The 27,761-nt window shown below is 42.4% G+C and overlaps 1 protein-coding gene across 2 annotated transcripts in view; it reads right to left on the bottom strand.

Moving 5' to 3' along the window:
* Positions 1–27,761, bottom strand: part of dph1 (diphthamide biosynthesis 1) — a 108,473-nt gene that overhangs the window by 23,464 nt on the left and 57,248 nt on the right. For both annotated transcript variants that reach the window (XM_076036357.1, XM_076036356.1), the window contains 3 exons: positions 26,290–26,439; positions 17,416–17,479; positions 3,140–3,261 (listed from right to left, as the gene is read on the bottom strand). In XM_076036357.1, the coding sequence (XP_075892472.1) occupies positions 3,140–3,261; positions 17,416–17,479; positions 26,290–26,439 (336 nt within the window). The remainder of the gene's footprint in view (positions 1–3,139; positions 3,262–17,415; positions 17,480–26,289; positions 26,440–27,761) is intronic.

Below are 27,761 nucleotides of genomic sequence, written 5' to 3'. Positions count from 1 at the left end.
GCAGGGGAGGGATTAAAAAACGCACTGATCCCAACAATTATTCTGCCTCTTGCATTAAATTTAATTTTGTAGAGCCAGAGTACGGGGAATTGTTTTGTGATGATTAAACAAATTGTTTTTTTATTTTTTTGTAGTGCAGCGAGTACAGCTTTGTGGACGGCCTGGATAACGCCAACTGAGAGAGATACAGCTAGGCAGAAACCTCAGGGCCAACACAGAGGGAGAGGGGATATCAGAAATACATTATCATACTGAAAAAAAAATATATACAGTGGTGGAGGAAGATAAAATGGGGTCCAGGAGAGGGAAATTAAAAATTCCTACAAACAGCGGGAAACACTGAAAAGTAATATGGCTGGAAGAAATGGGTGATTTAATAACAACCAACATGAATTCCAAAGATAGGGCGGTAACAGTGAGTGGGAGAGGTAATAGGACGCTGTGCGGTGGTAGGTTCGGGTTGTCAATTAACTGGCAGCAGAAGTGATTAATGGGCTGACATGTCGGTGAAAGGATGGGAGGAGATTGATAGGGATTTAAAAGGCTGGGCTTCGCTCCGGGCCACATGTTAAGCGAGAAACCACCGGGTTAAATATATCATGAGGCCGAGGAAGCCGCGAAGGGGTTAAGTTGAAAAAAAAAAAACACAGCAGAATCTTGGCTCGGGGCAAGAAACTGTCTTTAGTGTGATTCTGGGCGCTCCCAAAACATAGAGGGCAGAGAAAAGTGACATCGATCTGCAGTTTACATTAGCATGGTAGCCTGAGAGCACTTAGACGGTGCAATTAGAGACGCAGTCAATGAGATGGACAGGACCTGCTCTGCTTACTGCCGGATTTATTTATGTGTTTTTGCGCTGGGGTCACTCAAAAGGGCTTCCCCCCCAAGTACCAGGACAGGCAGTGTCAACTGGACTGCACATGAGGCTGGAGTTGTAACAATCAATCTAATATCATATTTTATATATTTTACGGACTACAACAATGTTGACAGTAGCTGTGGTGATTTTCTAAGCCTGTGTAAGTGCTATTTTGTGCTGTGGGTCTGCAAAAGTAGCTACTGTCAAATATTCGAGGAGATCCACTCATGGCAAACATTTCTATGGGTGGAAAACTGGCTCGGGTGTGAATCCAAGAAACAATCTGGTCTTCAGAACTAAAAAGAACCTTGAACTAAAGTTAGTGCATTGGGTAAGTTTAGCTTCCCAAAAGCGCTTCTGAAAATGAGTCATGGCATCGAAATAGTGAGAGCCTCCTAAGGATGTCGAAGACGGTCCGGTAATACTTAAAGCTGTGGCTCAGCTTATCTGAGCAGGGCTGTCTTGTCTTGCCAGTTTCATTTTTTCCTTTTTCCTAAAGAACCAAAAATATTGGGGGAAAAAAGAGTTTTCTGTTTATATCCCAGTTACTCTTAGTTTCTTAAAAATTAAAGAAAAAACCAAACCATTGCTGGATCTGAATCATCTCGTCCCAAATCTGTTGTAAATGTGCTGAACAACATGGTGATACTAAGTTTTTGTTGGAGTTGTGTGTTCGACTTGAATAAAGGCACACAGCTAATTTATGCATAAGAATGCGATTTTGTAAAGCAGCATACTTAATCGCTTTTTTTTTTTGTTTTTTTTTAATGATTTTATTTCTCCGCAGTTCTAATTTAATTCATTTGAGCTTTTTTCCCATCCTGCCTTTGTGCTTTACTGTGTTTTCTGGCTTTCTTGGCCTTCTTCTTGACGCCGTATTCTACATTTGCCCTTCACAAATGCGTTCCGCGTACTCGACACCGTGTTCCCGCTGACCCTCACCTGTCATATCATCTGTGAGTCGGCCTCCTTCCAAACAAACACACAGAAACTAATGCGATCTGCCTGAGATGTCTGCTCTCCGTTCCAAAAGCCCTGTTCCAAGTGTTTCCAGCACTCGTCGTGACAGATTGAGGTGCTTTCTTTTGACAAAGGATAAAATGGCTGTATTATTCAAAAGCTGACGTATCGCACAGAGCGAAGGAGGGAAAAGGCGAGCGCAGTACAGGTAGTTTCGATATGAGTCACCCTGAACACGGTGCCTTTAATCTTCTGCAGGTGCCTGACATAAAGAACAGGTACAAGTGAGGCCCCTAAAATCAAACCGGGGACACAGCTGCACTTGAGTTCTAACAGAAAAATCATTTTGTACGAGTGCCCCGTTCCATTTCTGTGAAAATCTCATCTAGGAAATAATCTGATCCAATTTCAGGAGCGACAACTGATTCATATCGCGTGTTTGTTTCTCTTGGCTTTGCGAGTTTGCTCTGAGTGAGAATCTCCCTTTTTTAATCACCGCTCCGCAGCCTTATTGTGGAGCCCGCGCGAGACAGCAGACAGAGGCGGAGAGCTACAAAAAGAGCTGTTTTCGCAGTATTAAAATTCCGCTGGTCAATTCTGGTATTTGGGAGAGGTGAGGTTGTTCTGGCAGGGATATATCAAAACTATTGATTTAGCATTTCCTTCCATGTTCCGCAACAGACAGACGGCGGGGGCGAGGCTAAAGGTTCTCAAGAGCTGCAGGAGGTTTTCAAAGGACAGCTCTAATGCATGTTCCCCATTGATCTGCTTTGTAAATGCAACGTCCGGGCTCCAAAGGTCTGCCGCGCGCTCCGCAGCAGCACTGGACATAGCACACTAACTAGTCGTCCTCCGCGCCGGTCGATACTTCCAAAAGTCGGTACGCGTTCAGACCTTTCACTCCTCCAGGTCGGCCGCTTGAGATGCAAATCAGTTGTCAGTTGATTACATTTTTCTAATCGTGATTAATCGCATAGTGTCATGAGTTCACTCACAATTAATCACAAATGAATTTCAATTTTTTTTTACCTTGCTCTATATGTAACTTTAACAAGATATTTTTGGTGTTTCTTATATTCAAATATATTCTCAAACATATTCTATTTTTATTTTCATTGGAACCTTCCAAAACAATTATTACTTGTACTGTCCAGAAACCTCAAACCTCACCTCAAGCCATGATCGCGTTTGTCAATCGCGGTATTTTATTTTGAAAATTAACCGTATTCTCTTGTGTTTCTTTGAGTGACTTTCTTTCGTTTGAGGCTATAACGCGTGTTAACTTCAACGACCCTAATGCAAACATATAAAGACACTCACTCAGACAGCTGTGGCCATAGTGAACCATGAAGTCGGCACCGAGGGCCCGGGCTGTGAAGTCGTCCACGCAGCAGGCGCCGTACGTCACGTCCCCCATCACGATGGTGTCCGCCTCCGTGAACCTGCACAGAAGACGCTAATCAGCGCAGTCACACGCACGGCGCATGGGCGCCCGCGTCTCATAGTAATGGTAATCGATACACGTAGCGAGTGGCAGGCGCGGCGTGATGGTGGCGCAGGCTGGAATAGGATCAATCCCGCCATCGGCTCGCTCCACGAGGACAACGCCGTGGAAAATATCTGACAGCGTTGTCAGTCAGCGACTGACTCATAGCGTGTCAGAGTGACACGTTGCTGCTCCTCCCGATCTAAAGCCAATAGCCCGAAGGCGACGGCGCGGGCTGTCTGGTAGCCGAAGCCCCTTGCCAGGCGAGGGCGAGCAGGTCATCGGTCCACCGGGCCACAGACGGGAGGGTACACACACACACACACACACACACACACACACACACACACACACACACACACACACACACACACACACACACACACACACACACACACACAAGGGGAGAACGAACGAGGAATGGTAAACATAAGCAGATTAAAGCTTGTAGGGAGCCATGGCTGCTCCATCGATGGTCTGGATTTACCGCATAGATCGGTTTGATATTTGCGGGGCAGCATCAGGTTGCGAAAGCAAAGAGAACGAAAACAAGCATGTAGGTCTGAAAATTCCCTTCAAGGGAAGAAAGAAACAAAAAGGAACAGATAAAAACATCCAGACTACAGATACTTGTAGACCCCCCCTGACCTGCGGATTACGTTAAAAGCAAGATTTCTTTTATTTCACGACTAATTTTTGGTTAATTAATTACCACATTAATGTACAAAAGGCAACGCAAAACTGAGCGAGACGGAAGGCAGCGAGCGGCAGGCATTGTGCCGAGGGAAAACAGGCAGCCGAGTGGGATGTTGTAAATCGCGCCTGTTGCCAGGTATTTGTGGCTGTAATCTGACAGATTTAGGCTAGACAGAAAGTGGTAAAACAGAGTAGAGGCTGAGGGCTCGTGAGGAGAGGGAAAGTTTAAAAAATGAAAAAAATAAATAAATAACAGACATGGCTGCACACGGAACAGCGTCTAAAGCAGCCAGCAGAGTCGTCGTAATGTGTCTCCCGCTGCCCAATCTTTCAGCCCTCATCCATTCTCTGGGTTTATTTTTCGCTCTGCTTCTCACAGGCGACTTCGCCAGAAAGAATATATATATATATATATGTATATATATATATATATATATATATAAAACAAAACAATTCTATTTAGCCTTCCCTCACTCATTTTCTCTGATGCAATCTCTGCTCTGCACTCTCCATGGGCTCCTCATCGTCAACCACTAGTTTCCTATGTTGTCTATCTCACTTTCCCTTCTATATTGGTCCTCGGGTCCTTCGTCCTCTGATGGCGATCCCCGGCAAGAAAGGACAGCTGAGCCCAGGGAGACGCGGCGTGTGAAAAGAGGCAGAGAATGTAACGTGGCGGCAACACAATCCCTTCAAGATTTCAATGCAATCAACGTCTTGATTGGAGCGCCTTGCGTTTCTGTAACGCCGCAAACACATTTGTGCTCCAGACCGACTGCAGCCTTTTTAAGGCGTGTCTACTCTCCCCCTCGTTCCCTGCTGCCCACCACTGTTATTTCACCGCGGCCCCGCCAGCCTGCCTCGAAGTTGCGTGGAAGCGCAGCCTCAACTTTCGCCCAAGAACAACGCAGCGTGCAAAACGGAAAGAGAAAAAAAAAGAAAGATACTCTGTTCTGCGCAATCCATCGCAGGCCTCGCAGAGCCATCTGCAAACGCAAGCCACGCTAAGAAGATTACTCTATCTAATCAGCCATCTATCTGCCAGAAATACCATTATCGTGTTATCTCCAATGGTAGCGCAGCGCTCGACTATTTATTTCCAAAGTGAATATGCTGAAATTCCACGGTGATGAATTACAAAAATTTGATTAAGAGGCCCATCAGAGATGCGATTCTGCCGGGACTTGGGCAAAGTAGTGATTGATTAACACAGTGTCCGACATCATCGCAGCGGGAGCGAGAAGTGGAGGGAAGCTGAAAGTCAAAGGGAACAAAAGTGGAGTGAGAGGGCAAAATAAACTACTCTAAGTGACTAGTGTAATAGTCTAATATAAGCATGTACGCCCTCCAAGATCACTCCGCATCCATTCAATTCCCTCCATCAAATCACCTCCTCGCCCCCGTGCATCGGCTGGGCTCGCGGCTTCCTCGACGCATCGGCTCCGGCTGTGCCTCATCTCTGTTACCCAGTTCGGCAAATGTCATTAAGATCTAATTAAGATGTCAGAGAGGCTTCTGAACTCCGTAACAGCTTTTTTTTTTGTTAATTAGCTCTTTAGCATACAGCTCAATGCGTGTGAGAAATCGACGTCCGATGCTAATGTCTGATAAAAACCATTACGCCGAGGCGTGCCACAAAAACACAAGCGGAGAAGCCGAGCTCTCGCATGCAGCCACGAGTTTTGCTACAAAGAGGCCAAATGCTCGCAAGACTGACGGCATCGTGAGGTGACCTGTATCGCATAACTTCTTCCTAACCCTTTTGAACTTTAGGTTTATTTACAAAGGGATTTCAGGGAGAATTATTATTCGGGACTGAGCCGTTTGTATTTGTTTTGTTCTTTTTGGCGATAATTTTATGTTTGATCGGCCTCAAAATTATTGGATTAAACATGTTCAATAAAAATTACGAACTATATTATCCACGGGTTAAGTTGCTGATGCGTCGTTATATAAATAAAGGCTCACGTCTCCGTTGTTGTCCTTGACGTGAAAGCAGATTAAGCTCTTAGCTTCCTGTCCTGCAGAGATGACACACTTTTCCTGACTTTGACAGGGATTTTGTGTGATGCTGGCACAAAAGGAGGAACTTGTTGGCACAAGAGCCTCGCGGCTTGGATATGTTGCCGCAAACAAAGGGAATGAACACCTTGGAGCGTTCCCATTAGCACTAACAGAGCAGAGCCTGCCACCAATTATCCTAATTTGTGCATGTGAGAACAAAAGGGTTGTTTTGTTGAATAACTGATGACTTCAGGTATCAGTTTGTTTGTGACAAGTTTCTGGGGAACTTCAATGACAGTTCGTCCTTTTGTTTTGTTTAGCAAGGCTCAACTGTACTTCTCTTTATGTTAAAACTGGTTGCACTGTTTAAAATTTCCAAAATTGTAATTTATTTTCGATCTTACTTTCTTACTTCCTTATTTTTTGTTGACTGATATTACTATTTACATGAAAAAATAGAATTCAGAAGCGAAGTGCTTTATTGATTGAAATAAAATTAAATATTCTAGCGCAAACTCTAAAATGTGAAAAAGAATACCAATTCTAAGCAGACTATTAATATGTGTGCTGCTCGTTTACAAAAGCTAGTTTGAATTTATTGATCAATTATAGTCAAGCAATGTGAAAAATTAGTCGCTAGGAGCTAACATTATTGACCATCTGAATGTTTTGCAAACATCCAGAAGGGTCACGTACACAGTTCAGACTCTATAAAATGTAGTTTATTTCATAAGAATTTTCCAGTTTAGGGCATCTTATTATGTCTATATCATGACACAGCACAATGCTCATCAAGACCATGGTTTAGATGGTCAAAACAGACGCGCGGAATCAATGGAAAAATAAAGGGTCTTGTCTCACATTTTTTAAGACTATCCTGCCAATGAGTGCACAGATGGTCACAAGCAATTGAGCACAAGGAAGACATTGTGGTGTCATGATGGAAGCCGGATGAGTCGTAAACTAGGAAGGACACTTGTGTTGGCCACTTTTGACCGTGATAGATGGATGGGGTGGTCTGAGCTGACACCTTGGACATGAGGCCATTACCTGTTGGCCACGTGCCCTTTCTCTTGTCTCTCAGTTTAGCCACTGGCCATCCGTTGCACATTTGCTCTCACCAGCGCATGTGGGGACATGACCATTGTGGACACAAGGAAAGGCAAAATGAGATATTATATTATCTGACCTGAAACAGAGACATTAATCATTCATTTTTAACAATTATTTTCCTAGGCTACAGCTGGAAATTGTAACAGTTACTTCTTAGATTCCTACATGTAAACAAAGATTGGACAAAAACTATCCAATACGATGGATTCCCCTTCTTTTTATTTATTAGCACGTCAGGCAAAAAGGAAATGATTTGCTGAACGTTTTGAGGAAAACGCTAAGACTCCGCCTGCTCCTGTGCTTATTGCTCACATAATGAGGAATTGTCAGAGAGTAAAAATAAATAAAAATTTTCCCTCCAGTTGGATCTACTTCAAAGAACCATTCCTGCCAATGCTTGAAACTCACAATAAAGCAGATGGCTGGGAAAAAAAATGTTTGAACTACCGTCATTGGTAAGCAGGGCATTGACTTGAAGTTATTTGTTTGTTTGCTTTTTCATTATCACTGTTGTGCTCGGCTTAAATAAAAATATGAGGGGCTTTAAAATTTTTAACGTTGAATATCTAGGCTCGACAAAACCTTGTGTTAAGCCGCTGCTTATATAATTAAATCAGGTGGAGAAGACTCACCTCCATATCCGACCTTCAAGGCCAAAGAGAGCGTTCTGCGCCGTGCGCACCAAACTCAATCAACTCTTATATACGGGTGGCTTTTGTAATATTGAGGTTATACGCAATGTCATCTTTTTATTGGGTTCTACGGATACTCAGGGTTCAAGAAGAAGTTGAGAAATCAACACAAAGTCCTTATTATTACTGCCTTTCCTGGAGCCCCCAAGGGGGAGGCAGCGGCGTACTCCGCTGTGGGTTGTCTGTCCACACGACTGCGCCGCAGAGGAGATTTTTATATTTGAAGTCTAATAATAGTAGAGGCAGCAGGCTTGTCTCACAGGAAACAAAGTGACAAGCGGGTCAGCAAGGTGGGTGCAGGTGCAGCAGCGCTGGCCGTGCACAGTTGCCACTGACGCACCGTGGGCAGACAGCTAAAACGAGCATATGTGGCACTTCTGCATACCAAGTGAAATCACTGCACCTTATCTTTTATTCGCAGGCACCAAACCCCCCCCACCCCACCCCGTGTTCATTGTGTGTCTGCGAGCAGGCGCTACAGCACGGGGCAGCTCGGCCCCCGGAAAAGTGGCTTCTCACAGGGGTGACGAGCGGCAGAGATTAACTCCCGCTATAATACGGTTCAGTCTAGGCAAATCTGGGAGAGGCCAGGGGACAGAAATCAAACTTTGTGAAGTCAGACATTGTAAAAGTGACGGACTCCCCAAACAAGAACGAGCCGTAAATCCGAATAGCAAAACATAACAAGTGGCTTATATTCGTAGGTCGGAGCCAAATAAAGAGAGATGAGGGCAGAGGGAGACGAAAAGAGTGATGACGGCAATGTACTTTAGCGCGGGGGTACGGCTAATGGCGGATGAGCAATCTCTCGTCGGTTTAGTAATATTAGCAAATCTGATATCTATAATCTACTTTCTGCACATACAACAGGAAAATTATCCTGACAAAGTGCTGCGCACCAAAAATAAACAGAGAGATGTACTACCCGGCCAGGCAGAACCATCTCCACTTCCCTCAATGCCATGTATACATCTTCCACCCGATGACTCCTCTCGCCAAATTCACTATATTTCTCTGTCATATTGACACGGATGATCCCGAGGCCGACGGTAAAACTGAGGGTGAGCTCCCTCCCTTTTTGAAATATGACAGTTTAACTGCAGTCGTTAAACATCTGCCAGGAATGTGCAAACAGAGAGACGTGAGGCAGCGGCCATGGGGTTGATGCTCAGACAGATGTTTTCAGTAATGCCATTAGATAATCCTTTAAATCCCTGAAAAACAAGATCATTAGTGCTATTTCTGTGAGTGTATCTCATCTATTTGTCATGGCAGGTATTCAAAAGCCCCAAGCACGGGTCATTACGGGAAAAGCCTACAGCTTTGCGAGCTTTATTGAGACAGACCCACGCACTGCACGGCACAGCGGCGCATTCGTCAAAAGATCGGCAATTCTGTTTGCTACAAAATAAATGAAGGCAGGGTGGTAACAGTCAACCCAAGTGCCTGAGATGATAATTCAGAGGGGGGAGGGTCAAAGCTCAAGGCTGCGCGGTTACAGGAAAATTCAGGACAGCACAAATTCTAAGAGTATTTTTTGAAAAGAAGGAAGGACGACCAAATGACGCTTGACTGGGTGGTTATCAGGATGCACCATGCGTCCCACCATTCCTTAAAGCTTATACGGTGCAACCTTAAAAGTCACCAGGAATTCCCCTTGATATGGAATTTCAGGTTGGAAAACCTGACAACGTTGACATGGATGTGAGCAAGGGAATTCTGATTAACCAAAAACCAAGACCCTACAGGGCAAACAAGTCAGCCAAGAGACTGCCTACATCTTTTCACACAGGTGTCGTAGAAATACTCCGTTATGATGTCAAATCCTTGGGATTTCATTCCTCCTTCAGTCCCTAATTTCTTTGAACTGCTGTACATCTATTCGTCTTTCACCTGTTTTTTTTTTTTTTTGGGGGGGGCAAGCATCTGCTCATTAGGATTTTAATGAAATCCTTGATGACGCTCAAGTGGTCTCGGTGATTGAATGGTCCCATTTATTCTCTAAAGGACATTTCTATTTAAGAAGCTGCTGAGTGGGAACATTTTTTGAGAAACAATGGTGTTTTTTGTTTTTTTTTAAACCAGAAAATGTGATTCATGGTGTGTCACAGGCAAAGACTGAATGAACACCGAATTGCTGCTAATGACAAACATTATAAAGTCTACACTACTCTCTTATTAATTAATGATTATTTGGTTTAGCTAACATTAAATGATGTACCAGTAGAGTGGCAGCAGATTCTTCTCGTGTTGTGGAGACTATGCATGAGGTTAAAAGATGCTAATCCTGTCAGTTACATGAAGAACTTCCCTGGAATTTGCTTTTCAAAGAGGTGCTGGGCAAAACTGTGTCGACAGAACAGCAGAAATAAAGACAAAAAACTGGATGTCTTGGAAAAAGCCTGTGGTATCCAAGCACTGACTGCAACTAAAAATAATATATGCAGTCAAATGTCAAGCCATAAATAAACCCAACCTCAGACCAACCCCGTCTTGTCCCGGCTGCAGCCAGTGTCCTATCTCAATATCTCCAGAGGAAATCAATTGTATTTTCATTGTAGCTTAGTCAATTTCCAAGGTACTATCTGCCAAGATATCACATTGCATTGTGTCCGCATGTATCCGGATTCCAGTCTGCCGGGACGTGATGCCCCCCCCCCCCCCTAGATGAGACATGATTAGCTAAGACAGAAGGGGCAAATATCTCTGGGGTTCCCCTGTCTTTTGTCTGTCACGTGCACAAGGACAAAGGTGAGCCATATTCATTTTACAGGTTTCCTTGATAGCGCTACCTAATCTTAGGCTCCAACTGGCTTGGGAAAACAACAGTGTCAAGTTATTACAAAGGGGTGAGCAGCACTGGCTATAACGGATGTCCCTCAGGTAGCCATAAGGACTTGCTTCCTTTCTATTTTCTAGCATGCTACTTCTGACGTACAAATCCGTATCTAAAAAAATAAGAAATAAACATACAGAAGTAAAAAAAAAGGCTGAAGATGAGCTGCTGATTTGTCCTTGCCACACAAACAAAGACTTTAAGCCGGTTTGCTCAAATACGACAGACAATTCGGAACACAAACTTTTGTTCTTCTTTTCTGCACTAACCTCTCCAAGACTTGTCAAAATGTCTTTTTTACCTAGCATGACAGCATGAGACAATAATGCAGAACGGAGAGGGCCGGTTGACACTCCGCCGGCAGCTTCAGTACTTTGACCAATTGTGTCAGAGATGATGAGGCGCTTGAATTCAACAGAAGCTTTTGTGCGGGAAGACGGAGCACTGGCAGTCTGGCAGGAGAGCCACAAGATTTCATCTATAAATACCTCATGGGTGTTTATGTCAATATTAAAATTATATGCGCTCAAAACTATATGGAACATATGGCCATGGAACACGTGCACGCCCGGAGATTGACAGTCAGGCTCATCCACGTGTCCAGGCCCATCCACGTGTCCCATCCAATCCCAATCTGTTGCCGCGAACCCGGCCTTGTAGCGGGAGGTGTGATACAGAAGTAAAAAAAAAGGCTGAAGATGAGCTGCTGATTTGTCCTTGCCACACAAACAAAGACTTTAAGCCGGTTTGCTCAAATACGACAGACAATTCGGAACACAAACTTTTGTTCTTCTTTTCTGCACTAACCTCTCCAAGACTTGTCAAAATGTCTTTTTTACCTAGCATGACAGCATGAGACAATAATGCAGAACGGAGAGGGCCGGTTGACACTCCGCCGGCAGCTTCAGTACTTTGACCAATTGTGTCAGAGATGATGAGGCGCTTGAATTCAACAGAAGCTTTTGTGCGGGAAGACGGAGCACTGGCAGTCTGGCAGGAGAGCCACAAGATTTCATCTATAAATACCTCATGGGTGTTTATGTCAATATTAAAATTATATGCGCTCAAAACTATATGGAACATATGGCCATGGAACACGTGCACGCCCGGAGATTGACAGTCAGGCTCATCCACGTGTCCAGGCCCATCCACGTGTCCCATCCAATCCCAATCTGTTGCCGCGAACCCGGCCTTGTAGCGGGAGGTGTGAAGGCTGGGATGGTGCGAAGGGGAAGAAGGTGTTGCTAACCCTGACGGTGGATTTGACATTTACCCCGGTAACCTGTGGCTGCAGCTCCCACAGAAATGATTCAAGTTGCCATATGGAATACAGTATTCCCGCTCTGATGGGTGGCGCAGGTACAGTGTCGGATGGGGAGATGTACGGGAGCTCTGAGTGCACATACTGTCCCTCAATTTGCCGACGCGTTGCATCTGACGCCGCTGTTGTCGAGCCACCCGTGCTGACAGCTTTCCTGCATAGTACATGATGGCATGGTAAAGAAACAAGCTCTGGCATGTCACTGGGAAAACATAGACGAGGCGATCCATCGTGTGTTCTGTTGACTCTTCTTTTCCGAGTGCGGTTTCGAAAATGTGCGGTTTAAAAAAAAAATCTGTATTCGTGTTAAATGGACTCTCATACATACAGTGATGAGTGTCTCAAAAATACTTCCATGTTGCTTGTTGTTTTGTATTTTTTATTACAACTTTAATTACTAACTCCCACTTTTATTTGGGCTGTCGTGTTTTTGCGAGTTATACATAGTTTGTCTTTAAATGTTGCCACTATTGGAACACTCACATGGCAAAATCTGAAAAGCAAGCAAGCAAGGGCAAACTACGGCCCTGGGGCCATTTGAGCCCCATAAACGTTTTAATCCGGCTTGCCAAAATTGAAGAAATTATATTAATAATAGTCATAAAAGTCATAAATTAGTTTTGTTCATTGATCTTTAGTGATTTAAGAGTCATTTCAATAAAGAGTCGAATACAATGGGGCTCACAGACACATATTTTGCTGCAACTTTACTTTTGCTCATTTTCAATGGATATTGAACCATATATATTTATATATATATATATATTTTGCTCCTATGAGGTGGGTCACCAAAACACCCCATCCATCTGCTGCTGCTCTGGCCCACCCATTGTGGCCCCACCAGTCAATAAGTGAAGAGAAAACAACCGTCTTTGCTAGAATGAGCTCATAATTTCAAGACAAACCCTGTAAATGTTGAATGTTTTTGATTTTTGAGCAAGTGAAGAAATATTCTTTATACACCCAGTTGATTTTGCAATCTGCAGGTGGCTCAAGCGTTGAGATGAATGCCATTGCTGGAGCCTGTTTGCTGCTTCGTGTGACTAACAGTGACAGTGAGAAAGATAGAGCAATTGAAGTATTTCGCTACGGGGTGGAGGAATAAGAGTGGAGGGGGGGTTGGTCTCTTGTTTCAGACATCTGAAGATTTTAATGGATGATTATAATTTGTTCCACACAGTTACACACTGAGACACACTTGTCAAGTGCCAAAGCGGAGGTGCTTACAGAACTTGCTTCCCCTCCATTTCCTCACGTGTTATCGTGCGTTTAGAATAATTTGCTACGACTCCATCCTCCCAGTGTCCGTGGACATTTAAGGATATTTATGAAGGTGCTCTGAGCTCAGTAATCCCTGATTCGTCACTGCATGTGCCATCCACAAGGAGCTGGGTTGTTGTTGTTGTGTGTATCAACACAGACCTTAGTCTATTGTTGTTGTGTATTATGAGTCTGTTGTTGTAAATGTGGACAATTTTATGAAAACTACCTTCCTGATCTTGACAACATCCAAAACAGATGGCTGGTGAATGGCAGCGAAAATAGCAGAACATTTAAGAAAATAAACTACAAAATAGGTTTTGTAGAGAAAGTAATATAATGTGATCAATCTATAGTCTAGAGTTGAACAATGTGCAATACAATTTGTTGTGTTTTTTGGGAGGTGGGTAGTATTTTTTTTATTTCCACATGAAGCTTTTTCTGTCCCTTTGTTTCCCATTGTTTATATTTAGACATGCCTAAACTTGAGCAGGCTTGTCATTTCTTTCAGGTAAACAAAAACATAACAGACATATTTCCAGCACACAGTCTTCTGCAATGATTTTTTTTTTAAACATTCCGTCTGAAATTTAGAAAGCATTCCCATGCCAAGGGAGGATTGTGTTTCCATAGAGGAATTTATGTGTAGCTCACATTGATGCCTGATAAGACTTAAGCTTTGCTGCTGACGCTGTCTAACTTTTGTCAGTTTATAGGAAAAACAGCCCAGAGCTAAATATCAAACCCTAATGAATTACAAGGATTTAAGTAAGAAAAACATGAACTCTTGTTGGCCATGCGTACAATATTGAACATTTTTTCCACACACATTTTCACATGTTATAATTGTGTGCTTCAAGGAGTGCCTGAAGTTAAGGTGAAGAATTTTTGACTATTGTTTTTGGTTTGAAGAACAAAGCCCTTTGACCTTGTGTGCTCAGCAAATTTGTAATTCAATCAGCAACCACGAGGGAACAAGACCTCAGATTAGGTTACAAGCCAACATTTCCATGTCAAGCCTCTGTTTTTCATTTTTTTTCCCTCTCTTTATTTTGTGCCAGCAGCAGAGAGACGGCACATTAAATGCTACTGCTGTCCTTGGGATTAGGACATGGCGGCGGCCCCACACACCCAGCCTTGCTGCTGCTATCTTTTTATTCCTCCACTGTCACAAAGGCAGCAGCAGTAGCAGCAGTAAACACTGAAGTAAGTTCATAAAAGTATCTTTCAAAGCCAGGCTGAGACAGCTGGCATACCTTCAAAGGCAATAAAACATATGGTGGAGTGACAACGCACGCATCATAATCTGTCTGCTCACGCGGCCGCCGGCGGACTTGTCAGAACTGGGTGGGTTGAAAATAAAATGGTATTGAGAAAGATAAAGATCAAGCATGGCAACACTGCAGCCACATTCATTCATTCATTTATTTATGTAATTGTTTTTAATGTTGTCTTTGTCCTTTAGACTACCAGCACAAGTCTGATTATTGTCTGTGAAGGTTCTCAGTCATCCAGGTCACCTTTACCTTAAGTCTGATTACTGGGCCCTGTGAGTTTCAGAATCATACTGTAAATTAATATAATTTTCCATTTTTGGAAAAAGAGGAACATTTCTCTTGAAAAAGAAACTAAAACATTATCTGCAGTCACCGAAAAATGAAAATTCAAGCAGCCACTCGAGAACTCGTCAAAATCAGAAAAAAAGCTACAAAGAAAAAGCTACCAAGAAAGGCAGAGGCTAAAAGTTTCTAAATGATTTCCATGCGTCAAGTGTTTGGCTGTATTGCCAATTCTCCAAGCGAGTACATTTAATTCCCTAAATCCTGTGTGCGTTCATTCACTTTGGGGCTATTCTCAAGCCATACCGCTATGGAAGTCATTCAGGATATCATGCTGAATGAGACACCGACTCCGTAGCGGATTGACAATTTCCATTTGCCAAAATAAAACCCCTCTCATTTTCTAAAGCGGCCCAATGACGGATGACTATATTTTGTATATCAGTGAAGTGGGAACACCCCATATGGAAGTGATGGCCTCGCAGTGCTCTTCAGACGTGAACTTTAAAGTCCAAAACTCTGTCCTTTCCTCTCGCCGTTAATCACTGCGGCAATTCTCAAAGAAATTTCGGGTTTGCGCCGCAGTAAAAACACGCGGCACCTATCGCATTAAGCGCGCCGCACCGTGAACGGCTGGAAAACCAGCACATGTGAATGATGTGCATTTTAAGTGCATTAACTGAGGCATGGCCGTAATTCAGCGCAGCTCGTCCTTATTAAGACTTAGCAGCCTGTCTCGGCGAAGCTTCTTACGCACGGGCCAGCTTAGGCCTTTCATCCCCATTTTGATATGGGCCTCAGCTCTGTCTCTTGGGAACCGGGGACTGCGGCGGCGGTGGTGGTAGCGGCGGAGGCGGCGGCGACGGATGGACTGCCCAACTCCCGGGACACGAGGTCAGCTGTCGGCTGCGACATCCGAAGGCCACTGCCGAAGACCAGCGGATCGACGCCACACCTGTGTAAGAGTGGCGAGATCTCCTCCGCTCAGCGAGACGCTCCGGTACGCCGCTTGACTTTGAAAATCTGCGTATAGACCAGCTGTCATTGGCAAAGCATTAGCTTCACTCCAGTGGTGCGTGAACTTTTCTTCACTCTGAAAATTTGTATTATTATTTATTATTATGGATAATAGTCTGACAATCTTTAAATCAGCACACTTGGAAAAGTTCCTTAACAATTTGACATAATGCCAATATGATGATCCCATTATGTACCATATTATATACACAATGGGTCAAAACTGTAGATTTAAACTCTGGGCATATTTGTGTGCATCTCTGCCATTTCTGGTTTGGGAATTTCCGAATTTCTGAGTGACAATTAGTGAAATTAATCCCCGACAACCAAATCCCCGTGCCCAAAAAAACGAGTGTGAGACGTAAGGTAAAAAAGCGCACAGCGCATGCCAGTTGAAGTGACGGGACAGGAACAGCCAGTGTTGTGGGACCCGTGATCGACATTTCATCAACATGTGGAATGCTGCGGTAGATGGTTTAAAGGCCATGCGGCACACGTTGGTAGCTCTGATAGAAGAGAAAATGATAAGACCAGACCCTATCATCCAAACTTCACTGCATCATCTTTCTTGTGATAAAAAAAAAAAAAAAAAAGTAAAAATCACGGTAAACACAGTGACAGGAAGATTGAGTGATAGGGGCCTGTGCAGCAGAGGAAAATACGTGGACCGAATACAGAGCAAAATGCGAGATCTTTAAAAAAAAAAAGAAAAAGAGAGAGAGAGAATGGCAAAAGGGCAGAAAGACAATCCCCACCCAACATGCTTGAGAGAAGTGGAGGCTGGTCAAATTGGTATATTGTTTATGGTATATGCGTCCTCGTAGATCCCCCACAAAAAATGAAAAAAAGCTTTCAAGGTTCTTGTGAAAAATATGAAAAATACAAACATAAGCACATCCGCAAATTTATAGCGTTCGACATGCGGGGTATTTTCTTCAAGGAAACACTTGGCAAACAGTGTTGCTGAAAGAGTGGCTAAAGGTCAAATAAGACCGAGGAAGGAAAGAAGGAAGGAAGGAAGCCTAGCAGGGAAAAAGAACTGGACCTTTGGTCAAATATTAAACGTCATCTTTATTTTCCTACAATGTTTACTGCTCTTTAGAAAGCACTTAAGACCAGACCTGAAGTGGCACAGCGAAGGTCAAAGGAGGACATACCGCAGAGGGCAAATTATACGTTTGGAGCAAATTAATGCTGCAGCACTGCATGAAAAAGAAAATTTGAAAAAAAAAATGAAAATAGAAAAAAAAAAAAAAAAAAAAAAAAAGACGCTGCGGCCTTGATGGAGTGCTGTTGCGCAACGGCTCATAAGCATAACGAAACAAGATGCAATTAACAAGAATAATATCTCGCTCCTCCTGCAAGTGAGAGCAGTGGACGGCCGGGATACCCGCCTGCGTGCTAGGACACAGTCATCGTCTCTCATTTTAGCGCTGAATCGCTGATTGAGTGGAAGGCAAGGAATTAGGATAACGCCTCCTCGCCAGTTTCAAGCGGATGGAGTTTGTGGGCTGCCCGCATCCCTCCTGCGCCTGCCGCTTACTGACTAAAGGCTCTCTAAAGGTACGAGTCGGGCTGAAATAAACCGACCTCAATCTTTCTTCAACTTTACCTTTCAATGATGTCGGCGATGACACAGGCAAACATCTGCAGGCCTTCTGGAAGCTGCAGGGCCACTGTGGAGGGAGGCGAAGGCAAACATAGGGGATTGCATTAGTGTTACGGTAAAGACTTGTTTCATAAATCCTATTCTGCACAACTATAGATATGATACGTCCAAAATACCTATGTGAAAAAAAATTGATATATATTTTGAGCGCATAAGTATACTCACTTAAAGATGTACATAAAATTTACACTCCATATGGTCCCAACAGTGAAAAACAGACTCCTGAAGCCATTAGTGGCATTCATATTAGCGACCTAGCAGCATTAGCGAGCTAGCTCCTGTGCTCTTGGCTATGGTGGGACATTCCACAGCCATTTGTGTTTATGTGTTCTTTATGTGTGATAAACTGCCACCTCAAGTCCCTTTACTGTCTGTTTGCAAGTCAGTGTAAAAAAGGAATTGCAGCAGGGGAAAATGCAGCCGGTAGAAAAAAGAAAAGAAAAAATAACTTCTGAAAAGTGCAAAACGGCAGTTTAGGACAACAATTGAAGTGGAAAATAGTTCAGCACATAATCTGTGCACTGTGTGGAAGTATATAAAACGATGGGATGCGCTTTAGGACACACTTGCAGTGACTGTGCTGCTGGTTCCAAGTGCTACTCAAAGCAAAAAAGTGACAACCCCTGGCAATTTCCCATCTAACATGGTCGTATTCTAGGTTTTTTTTTATTCTTTTCTTTTGGTATATTTTCTTAGCGAGTGACACTGTATTGGAAATGCAATCCAAACCAATCACGGCAGTGTCTATCTCTACAGCTCAGGGCTTGTACGGTGGCTTTAAACTGTCTGTTTCCCACCCCGTCTGTCTCCTCCTCTGGCAGGAGAGTCTTGTCCTCATCAGAAATGACACAGTAGCTTTAGAATTGTTCCAGTGTCATTCCGAGTGAAGAGAACATATTTGTAAGTTGGGAATTTTCTCTTTCGAAAGAACAAAGAGGTGTGGAGTTGCCTGAGGTGCCAAAGGTGGTGTGGTAAGGACACTGGATGACTTCTTCTTTACACACACACACACACACACACACACACACACACACACACACACACACACACACACACACACACACACACACACACACACACACACACACACACACACACACACAAGGCTAGAATGGTAACAGGATCAAAATAGAAAATCCTTATGATGTGCATGTGACCGATTTAGAACCAGTCCCTCCAATTTCAACACAAAACTGTATTGCGGAGCTAACTGAAATGTTGTTATCACAAAGAAAAGGAGGTACAACATTCAAAGTGTGCCTTCACACACAAAAACATCATCATCATCATCATCATCATCATGTCAAGACAACAATTTAAATGCTGTCGAAGGAAACATGTCCGTGTGGTTTATGCATTAAAAATACTGAATAATTCATGATTCCTAGTTGCATTAATGCTGCCGTCATGACATTACTCAAACGTATTGAAACCTCAGCATCACAGTCCAATACGTTATTGATGAGGAGTCAAGTCCTTCAGTATAAATGGAGCAGCAATCAGAGCATGACAGAGTCAGGAGGAAAATAAAACGTTGTGAGAAGAAAATGTTCAACTTTGTAGTTTAGCTGCTAGTTTACATTGACGACCACGCAATTTTGATGGTTTTACTGCTCAGTGTTTGATGTCTGGAGAGTAAGTCTGCCATCTCCCTGATCTTTGAGCACTGGTGGAACATCTGGCCACATGATCGCACGATCATCTTATGCGGGAGAGTCAGAGCTTCTGATTGTAGAGCACGACTGGCGGCAAGCAAACCAAACTGAGCTTCTTCTTTTTTTTTTTTTCCTTTTTCAAAGCAATTCCCCTTTATCAACCTCTTATCTTTCTGCTCACTACTCAGAGCACAAGTAACACCTCCGTGAGCATCAGCGGTGACCTATTTGAGTCAAAACCTATCAAGCGTCGGCTACTTCAAACTCTTATTAAATCATTTATGCAATGATGCAATCTGCAGCTTGTACCATCAATCCAGGACAAATTTTGTTGTGCTTTGGGTAAATTCAAATTTTCGTCATTAGGCGAAAAAGCAGTTCCACCATCGCTAATAATTTTGGGGCGAACAGAACGGAGCGCCTTCCAAATGATGACTTCTTTGTCTGGACCCTTTTCACTGGAAGTGCGAATGCTTATCGATTCCTGTCAAGATGGCGTAATAAGCCAATTTTTGGCTTTTCTCTCGATACGTCATCCCTTTATAGTCTCCGATAGATTCAGACTTTCATCACACGTCTACGTTAGCTTTATGAACTCTCAGCCATCGTGGCGTCGCACACGGCAGTCTGCACCTGGAGACAAAGGCTTCAATCCGCCATGACATTTTCTCTCCGTCTCACTCCGTCACACGATACTTCAATAAATCCATCAGTGTCTCACATGACACTAAGAATTGGATGACGCTGAATACAACAGAGAGGTTCTTTTTTTTCTTCTTCACAAGACTGGACTTAAAATGATTTTCGCGAGCGCAAGTGACGGCGGGTGAACAATAAGACCCGCGCGACAGTCAAAAGACCAGACAGGACGTTGGAGAGATGCTGTGATAGATGGGACGGCGCGCAGAGGAGGACCACAACCATTTCTTACTGATGAAAGGTTGGGTAAGGCGGGGGGGGATCAGCGAGCACTCGTGCAGACAGAGAGAGACAAGTCATTACCAAGAAAAGGGCAAGTTTATTAGCAGAGAAAGGTTTCGGAGCACACGCAGTTGACAGAAGCCGAGAGCTTCTTCCATCCGCTGCCATTGGCCAAAGGTGAGTCAGAACCTGGGACTAGTGCTCAGAATGTACCACTGGGTTTCCACGCGCAATGTTCAAAAGTGCACTCATGTCGTGGAGCATCTACTGGGTTCTCAAAGTGGATTTCAGGTGGTAGCAAGTGGCTTGACGGACTTAAAAAAAAGACTTGAGAGTCATTGAAAAAAATATTTTTGTTTTTGTGAGGAAAAAACAATTTAAGATTTGCTTCCTGTAAACTGCAAATAAAAAAAAACAAACAAACAAAAAAACCTGTTGTCTATGACGGCAACAAGCTCCACCTGCTTTACACGACTCGCCACAGCTTTGACTACTGTCATCAAAGTGAAGTTAAGTGAACTCAGCGTCTCACATCGTGGACTGTTTACAGTACAGTCATTACCCGGTTGTAACTGGTTGGTATTTAACAATGAAAGCAAAGCAATTCTGTAAAGGCAATGCGGAACTGCGCCGCCCTGGTCTTAACTGGAGCTATTTGTCAATCTGGACCTGTTGAACTTGCTTCAATGGAAATGGCCAGTCTATGTACAATACCGCCATTAAGGCCTCGCCAATTCCAATTGTTTTCGTAAGAGCACATCAATTGAAACATCATGACAGCAACCAGCCGTGCTTCTACACGCTTCACTCGCATGTAATTAGAGGAAAACAGGAAAAACTATGAAAGCAGACGGCTCCACATGTTTTTTTTTTGTGTGTCTTCCAGCTTGAGGGCTTTTGTAGAAGAAACTGTCAAAACTGCTGATCTTTCCACTACCTGCAGTTTGAGAGCATGAATAGTAAAATAACTCCCTGAGCATTTTACAGACTCTAGAGGCACTTTAATAATTTTTAACTCCCCAAGGACAACCAAAGCTCTGCTGCCAGGGGTTTTTTGTCTGTGTATCTGACTATTGTATCATTTCAGCAGCCGTGTGCATGACGGAAACAAAACATTTTTCAAGGTGATGGCAAAACTGAAATTTCAGTTATGGCAGAGCAGCACTAAACAAGCTACGAATTGCCCAAACTAGAAACAGCACATCTCTTTCAACAAATCAAAGCCTCCTTTGTATGAACACACCACTGTGAATGTGCATGCTGTTCGAGAATGTTTGAGAAAAATATGCCCAGTGGTTTATGTATTAAATATACCAAATGACACCTAACACAAGCTCACGTCGCATTGCCATCATGACATCACTTAAACTTGTTGACATCTCAGTATCGGTGACCGATAAGATATTGATGATGAGTCAGGCGCGCTGGGTACAAATGCAGCGGCAACCAGAGCATGGCGGAGCAAGAAGGGAAAGATAAAGAAAAGCACCAGGAAACTGGCATGAAAAGAAAACACTTGTTCTCAGACACAATGTTCTCCTGTTACGAATTTAAATTCCTTCTTTACTTTCACAAACATACAATTCAGATGGTTAAAAAGGTAAAAAAGTCTCACTGAGACTGTGGTACATTTGTTGAATGTGAATGTTTGTTTGTTCTTTCAGGCTTTTTGTTGACCCACATCAAAAAATGTTTGGGAAAATAAATATTCTAATATCACCACAGTCACAATATTGAAATGCACCTTAAATGTTATTTGTGAATATTCACTTGAAGAAAGCTCCTTTAAAGGCATCACATCAACCAAAGTTTGCTCTACAAATACTTCAATTAGTTTACCATTATCCTCGATCGACATTTCTGTTCAATTGTATTTTTCTTAAGTGAATGTCCAACAACAATCACCGCTGAAGACAGTCATAAGCTAGGACATAAAAAAAACAACAAAAATGCTATTTTGAAAACCTGAGAAACAAAAAAACCCAAAATTACATCAGACTGAATTAGTCACAGCACTGAGAAAAGAACAGAGCTAGTAACAAGTAGACACGGGGCAGAAAAGGTCTATGTTTTAAGGGACTGCGCGCATAAAAAAAATCAAAAGCAGTTTGAAGCCTTGAAAGGAAAGAAGCGAACGAAGGGACAAACAAAGATAGACAGAGGCAAAAGAGACAAAAAGAGGCGGTCTTCAGTTTATCGAGATGCGCCAAGCTCCAATAGAAAATTAAGTCACACAGCAAAAAAAAAATAAAGAAAAAAACAGCAAAGCTGGCAAGTTGCAGCAAACTGCACAATCCCTACAGGCACGTCGTGATTCAATCCTTATGCCATCTGCATACTTCTGCCCAAGGCAGGACGGCTGAGCGGCTACACAATTTGACATTTACATTAGTGAAGGATTTTACTTTAGGCTTGCGGCTGACATTTATACACGTTTGACAGCGCAGACATTCATATGTACTGAAAATATTAAATAATAACACTTTATCTGCGTCTTATTAGCGCGGCCCTGTGAAGCGTCTGACACGCCTTCACCTCGCTTAGCATTTTGGATAGGTTTCTGCAAAACTGGTGCCTTAACCCATTCTCTCCCAAGCTCATTATGAATGGCCACTCTGTCAAAGGCCCTTGAAGACTTGCGCCGATATGCAAGGCAGCCTCCGGCTAAGTTTAGTTTAGTAACTACGTGATGATTATGCTTGATTTATGAATCCAACTGGGGCCTGTTTCAGAGAGGAGGCCTAACAAACTCAGAGCTTAGCCCTAAACGGAGTTTCCTGTCACTTGCATTAGTTTTAGCTAGAAGTTAAGCGTGTCCCCAAGACCATTAGAAAACAAATATTAATAGAGCCACATTAATTAGATTTGGTTCACCAAGACACAGGCAACTAAAAAAATAATAACTGTGTTGATACCATTTTACATAGAAACATATGCGTCAACACCTGTCAGTACCTGACATGAGAAAAGTAGCACATTAAAAAAAAATGAAGGCTGTTCATCTAACATTTAGTATGGTTATAATATCTTCGGTTAATCTGGTGGACTGCTACTGAATCTCAAACCTGCTCTCATTTAGATGCAATTATAGGGTAGAAAAGCCCACATGGAGGCAGCTGATAAATTAAACATAAGAAAACAGTTCAAACAGCGAAGGTCAGACAGAGTTGCTACTGTAGTACGCAGCCAATGCCAGAGGTTAATACTGTAAATCGCAGGAAGAAGCGATTGATTTTATGTGATACTTACGTGATCACTGCTTCCAGTGAGTGAGTTATGTAAAATGCATCGTGTCAAGAAAAGAACGAAAGGAAACTGACTTGGAGCAAATTACGGAGGCAGATCTAGATATTAAAATTCCAAAATGCAAGTTGGGGCAGTCGAGGAGTCGGTGGTGCGTGGCCACGAATGAATCGTGACATTTAATTGAAAGATTTACAAAAGCAACTTTTGCTTTTGTATTAAAGGTGGTGATGGACGAGGCCAGTGATTTCCATTCTGATCTAATATAACAGCAAATCTAACTGGGGCACTTTGTTAATGATACCTTTTTTTAAAAAGGTCAATGTGGTAAGAGCAGGGAATTTAAAAAAAAAATGTCTGTTTCAAATGATTGCAGAGAATGAACAGAGAGATTATATTCCCTGTTCTCAATTCTCAAACGCAACGGAACAATAAAAAAAAAAATACAGGCCAACTATTAAATATTGACAATCTATTACAAGAATGAATCCTAAACAGACGTCTAGTATCTTAAGTATGGATATTTTTCTGCCTTATTTTGTCTCTGACTCTGACAAATATGATCAGCACTGCCCATGTTGAACAGGAAAAAAAAAATGCAAGAAAACTCCAGGTTACACAAATAATCCTACACCCATGAGCAGTGAAGTTTGTTATGTACAGCCAGATAACATTAACTACACATGTCAGACACTGTGGAGGAACATAAAATTACCCTAACAAGATCTTGAAACAGTTTCCCTTCATGTGTGACTGTCCCTGAGGAGTAACGGTGGACGCACACCAAATCTGACTCGGAATGTCAAGTCGATGGATCCCGTACATTTCGTCTGACGAGCAGGAGGGATCAGGTCGTGCGGTGAATGATGGACACGGCACAGTGAGCTGACGCACTGTGTGTGAATTTACATAATCAAGGCTAGACCCCAACTTTATGCAAATGAGATCCGTCCAAGGCAACGAGGCAGAATCACGAAGCCCAGATCAAACTGTCAAAGCGGGCAGGAGTTAACCCTCCTTCCTCTGAAACACACCAACAAAATCCTACAATAACAACATCAGAGTTGACAGTGGCAAGACGTCTTCTGGAACGGGCCTCAGGCCTTCTAAGAGGAAAACATCCATTGCGAAACTTTACCTACTGTACATGACTTTCCAACATTCCCTCCGACAGGTCGGAACTCTGTTTTGTTTCAAGGTCTTCCAGCAGGGGTACGACGGGGATCTAAACTAGTACAGGAGCGCTAGCCGCTAACCTACAGCGATCGACTGCATGTGAGTCATGTAAACAGGGAAATCATGGCGGACTGGGGAGACAGCGAGGTCAAAGGACAACTCTACCCTGCTCGCTGAGTCAAGAAACGCCTCTCAGGAACGGTCTGATCTGAATAGCACTGCAAAGCAGGACTAAGTTGCCTCTGCTCGTCTGGTGTGTAAGTCAAAGTCAAAAGCGGAGTCGATGCAGGGATTGTGGGATCTTTGTTTGCCAGACAGACATTTGGCAACAGTTCAGTTCCGACAATACTACTTTCATCTCTTTCTGTACATACTTCTACCGAGGGATGCAAATTATCGGTAAATTCATTCATTAATTGTTGGTTGATTGACCTTATCAATCGATTGGCGATTAATTGATCAGCAGCGATTTTTCCTGAGAACCTAAATTTCACAATGAAAATTGTGTAAGGAACACATTATTCAACCCTTAAATATAATGTTTAGGGTCTGATGTGACCCATTTTTACATTAGAGAACAGTAAATACACCCTCAACATTTACCCTCTAACTTTAAGTTGACTTATGTCACATTTCAACAAAGTAACTTGTTCTCGGTATAATATGACCATCACAGTATCTACAGGTGAATCGCTCTTTCCTGCCACTACACTGTTATAATGATATTAACAAATCGTTTAAATAATGTTCAATTAATTGGGACTAATTTAATTTAATTTAATTTATTACATTCTTAACCGACAATTAATCGATAATCGATTAATTGTTAACATCCCTACTTTTACCATATATACAGGAGTTATTATTTTACTTACCACTTCGGTCAGTGTGTTCTTGTCACGTCACATTTTCTCTGAGCTCTTTCCTCAGTCAGCATCACCATTAACAATCTTATGCAGAAGTTTTTTGTTGTTGTTGTTTGGTTTTTTCATAGACATTGGCTAAATGCCCATTGTGCAACTACACTGAGTTCACAACTGAGTGGGAGCAGTGGCCCACCAGTGCGTGGGTATATTGCAGGCACAAAATGTGCACGGTACGGTGCCAGGCATACATCATATGGTCTAGCCTTCCCACTCTAACAGCAGCACTCCAGTTCAGTTTCAGGGTTAACTGAAACTTGGATTGAAAAACGCTAACTGAAATCTGAAGGCTGAAAAAACAAGAGGTGGTATTGTGGAGTGTATTTGTTACTTTCAAGGATGTCATGGAGAGCGGCACACCGCTACCTCTGAAGCTAAGCCATTTTCAGATTTTTATTTTTCATTGATGACTTTGACTTGTGAAAAAAGATCTGCAGAGCACCAGAAAACGCACCAACATTTAAAAGACAGCCTGGAGGTGGAACACATGAGGGGTATCAGCACCCAAGCGTTGACCTTTGTGTAAAACACAGAAACACTTTGGCTTTGGAAGGCTTTTTTCCATCCATCCTTTCATTTGTCCAACAGGTTCACAAACTTACCCAATTTCTCATTACTAATCTTAACTACGCAAGTTTTCTTTTAATGAAGTATTTGCTCTTGACGTGTGTCATAAATAAACACTGACTCCGCTGCCTTTTAATAAATGTAACCACTTTTGCCTTTTCAGAATACTAGTTAACTCTGTATAAAACTTATATTAAACAAAACCTAAAATTCCAGTTCCTAATGGATAAAGGGGCCTTCCAGAACCAATTTTGTCAAATTGAGCGTATATATGGATTTATTTAATTTTGATGACACGCAATGAAAAGATTTCAAAAGGACCCTCCGCTCACCTCTCTTTGAATTTGCTTGTCTCACCCGCCACACCGTCTTGTGGATCTCAAAGTTGTAATTTGCAGGCAGGGCTCTGATTGCCTGCTGCAACTCTGGGTCTTGCAGGATTTCATCTGGAATTTGATTGGCCAGCCGACGTGGTCCTCTGACTGGAGAGAGAGTGAAATGATTGATTAAGCTTTCAGCAGTGCATTGAACAGCGATTGAAGCCAGTGCCTCATATCAAATGGATATCTGTTTAACTTTATGTGCAGCCGAGAAAAACTGTTCACACAAGGGACAAACGTGAAAAGTGTCCCAGGCAGACAATTAGTTAAGAGTGAATTTGTAAGCAGGTGATGTAGAGGCTGTCAGTGTGCAGCCTCTGAGGCTGTACTGTTTGTGTGGATTCTGTCATAGCTTCGTGTATTGTACGAGTATTTTTTTTTTTCATTTATAAGGTGGCCTTTCTCCTAGAAAACAAGTTAGAAAGGCACAACCCCCCCCCCTCCCCCACAAACCTGCCATGTACTGTCTTCTATTTTTAATTTTCTGCCTGCCACTGATGATCTTAAAATGCCAGCCGTAATAAGGAAAAAAAAAATGCTCAGATAAAACCCGCAGAGTATGAACTCGATGTAACCCCACTTTTTCTCGGATGGAGGCAGAATTATTTTGATAGTAATCTATTCAGAACCCGATGAATAAAATTACACTTTCATTTCAGTTCATACTTAGCTGAAGAGAAAAATATATATATTTCCAGCCAGCTGAACAAACTTGTGAGAGCAAGGTGACAGCAGGCATTTTCTCATTTCTCATCCAAAGTTCAAAAAACAGACATATTCCTCAAAACTACAACTTCAGATTGATGTCACTTTCAGATAATTAGCTAATTGTTTTACTGATTAAATTGGTGCATATTTTAGTTCAAATAAGGTCAAATAGTGATGAATCACTTTATTTTACATTGCATTCCAAAGCTGTGTGTGCCTTATTTGTCTTTTAAAAAAAAAAAACAAGATTCTTCATCAACTATGATTAATAATCATGATATTAATTTAAAAATAACTGAAAACCGCTTGAGTTCAGAAGCTGAAACCTGCAAAAAAATTTAGCCATGCTTTCTAAAAAAAACAAAAAACAGATTTACTTATTGATAATTGGCCAACTCTGGTAGTACATTTTTCATTGATCATTAAATAGAAAAAACTTTGCAAAATTCATGAAAGAAGCACTTTTTGTAGAAAATATGTACTAAGATTCACAAGTTTAAGTAAATTCGTTGATTCATGTATTGCACAATCCTTTTAGCACATTAGATCTTCTTAAATAAACATTCAATTAAAGACGTTCACCGTATTCTACAGCATGTTTTGTATATTGTATAGCACCACTCTAGTTTGTCACAGTGTTGCTACAATGTCTAATGGAATGACTGTTGTTTTTGAAGGTAACAACTGCAGTCGACTGTGTTTAGTCTGAACTATTT

The sequence above is a fragment of the Nelusetta ayraudi genome, unplaced genomic scaffold (genome assembly GCF_046127955.1).
Source record: "Nelusetta ayraudi isolate G7.1 ecotype Tasmania unplaced genomic scaffold, CSIRO-AGI_Nayr_v1 ptg000048l, whole genome shotgun sequence".
NCBI lineage: Eukaryota > Metazoa > Chordata > Actinopteri > Tetraodontiformes > Monacanthidae > Nelusetta > Nelusetta ayraudi.
This window is presented reverse-complemented; position numbering and strand designations above follow the sequence as displayed.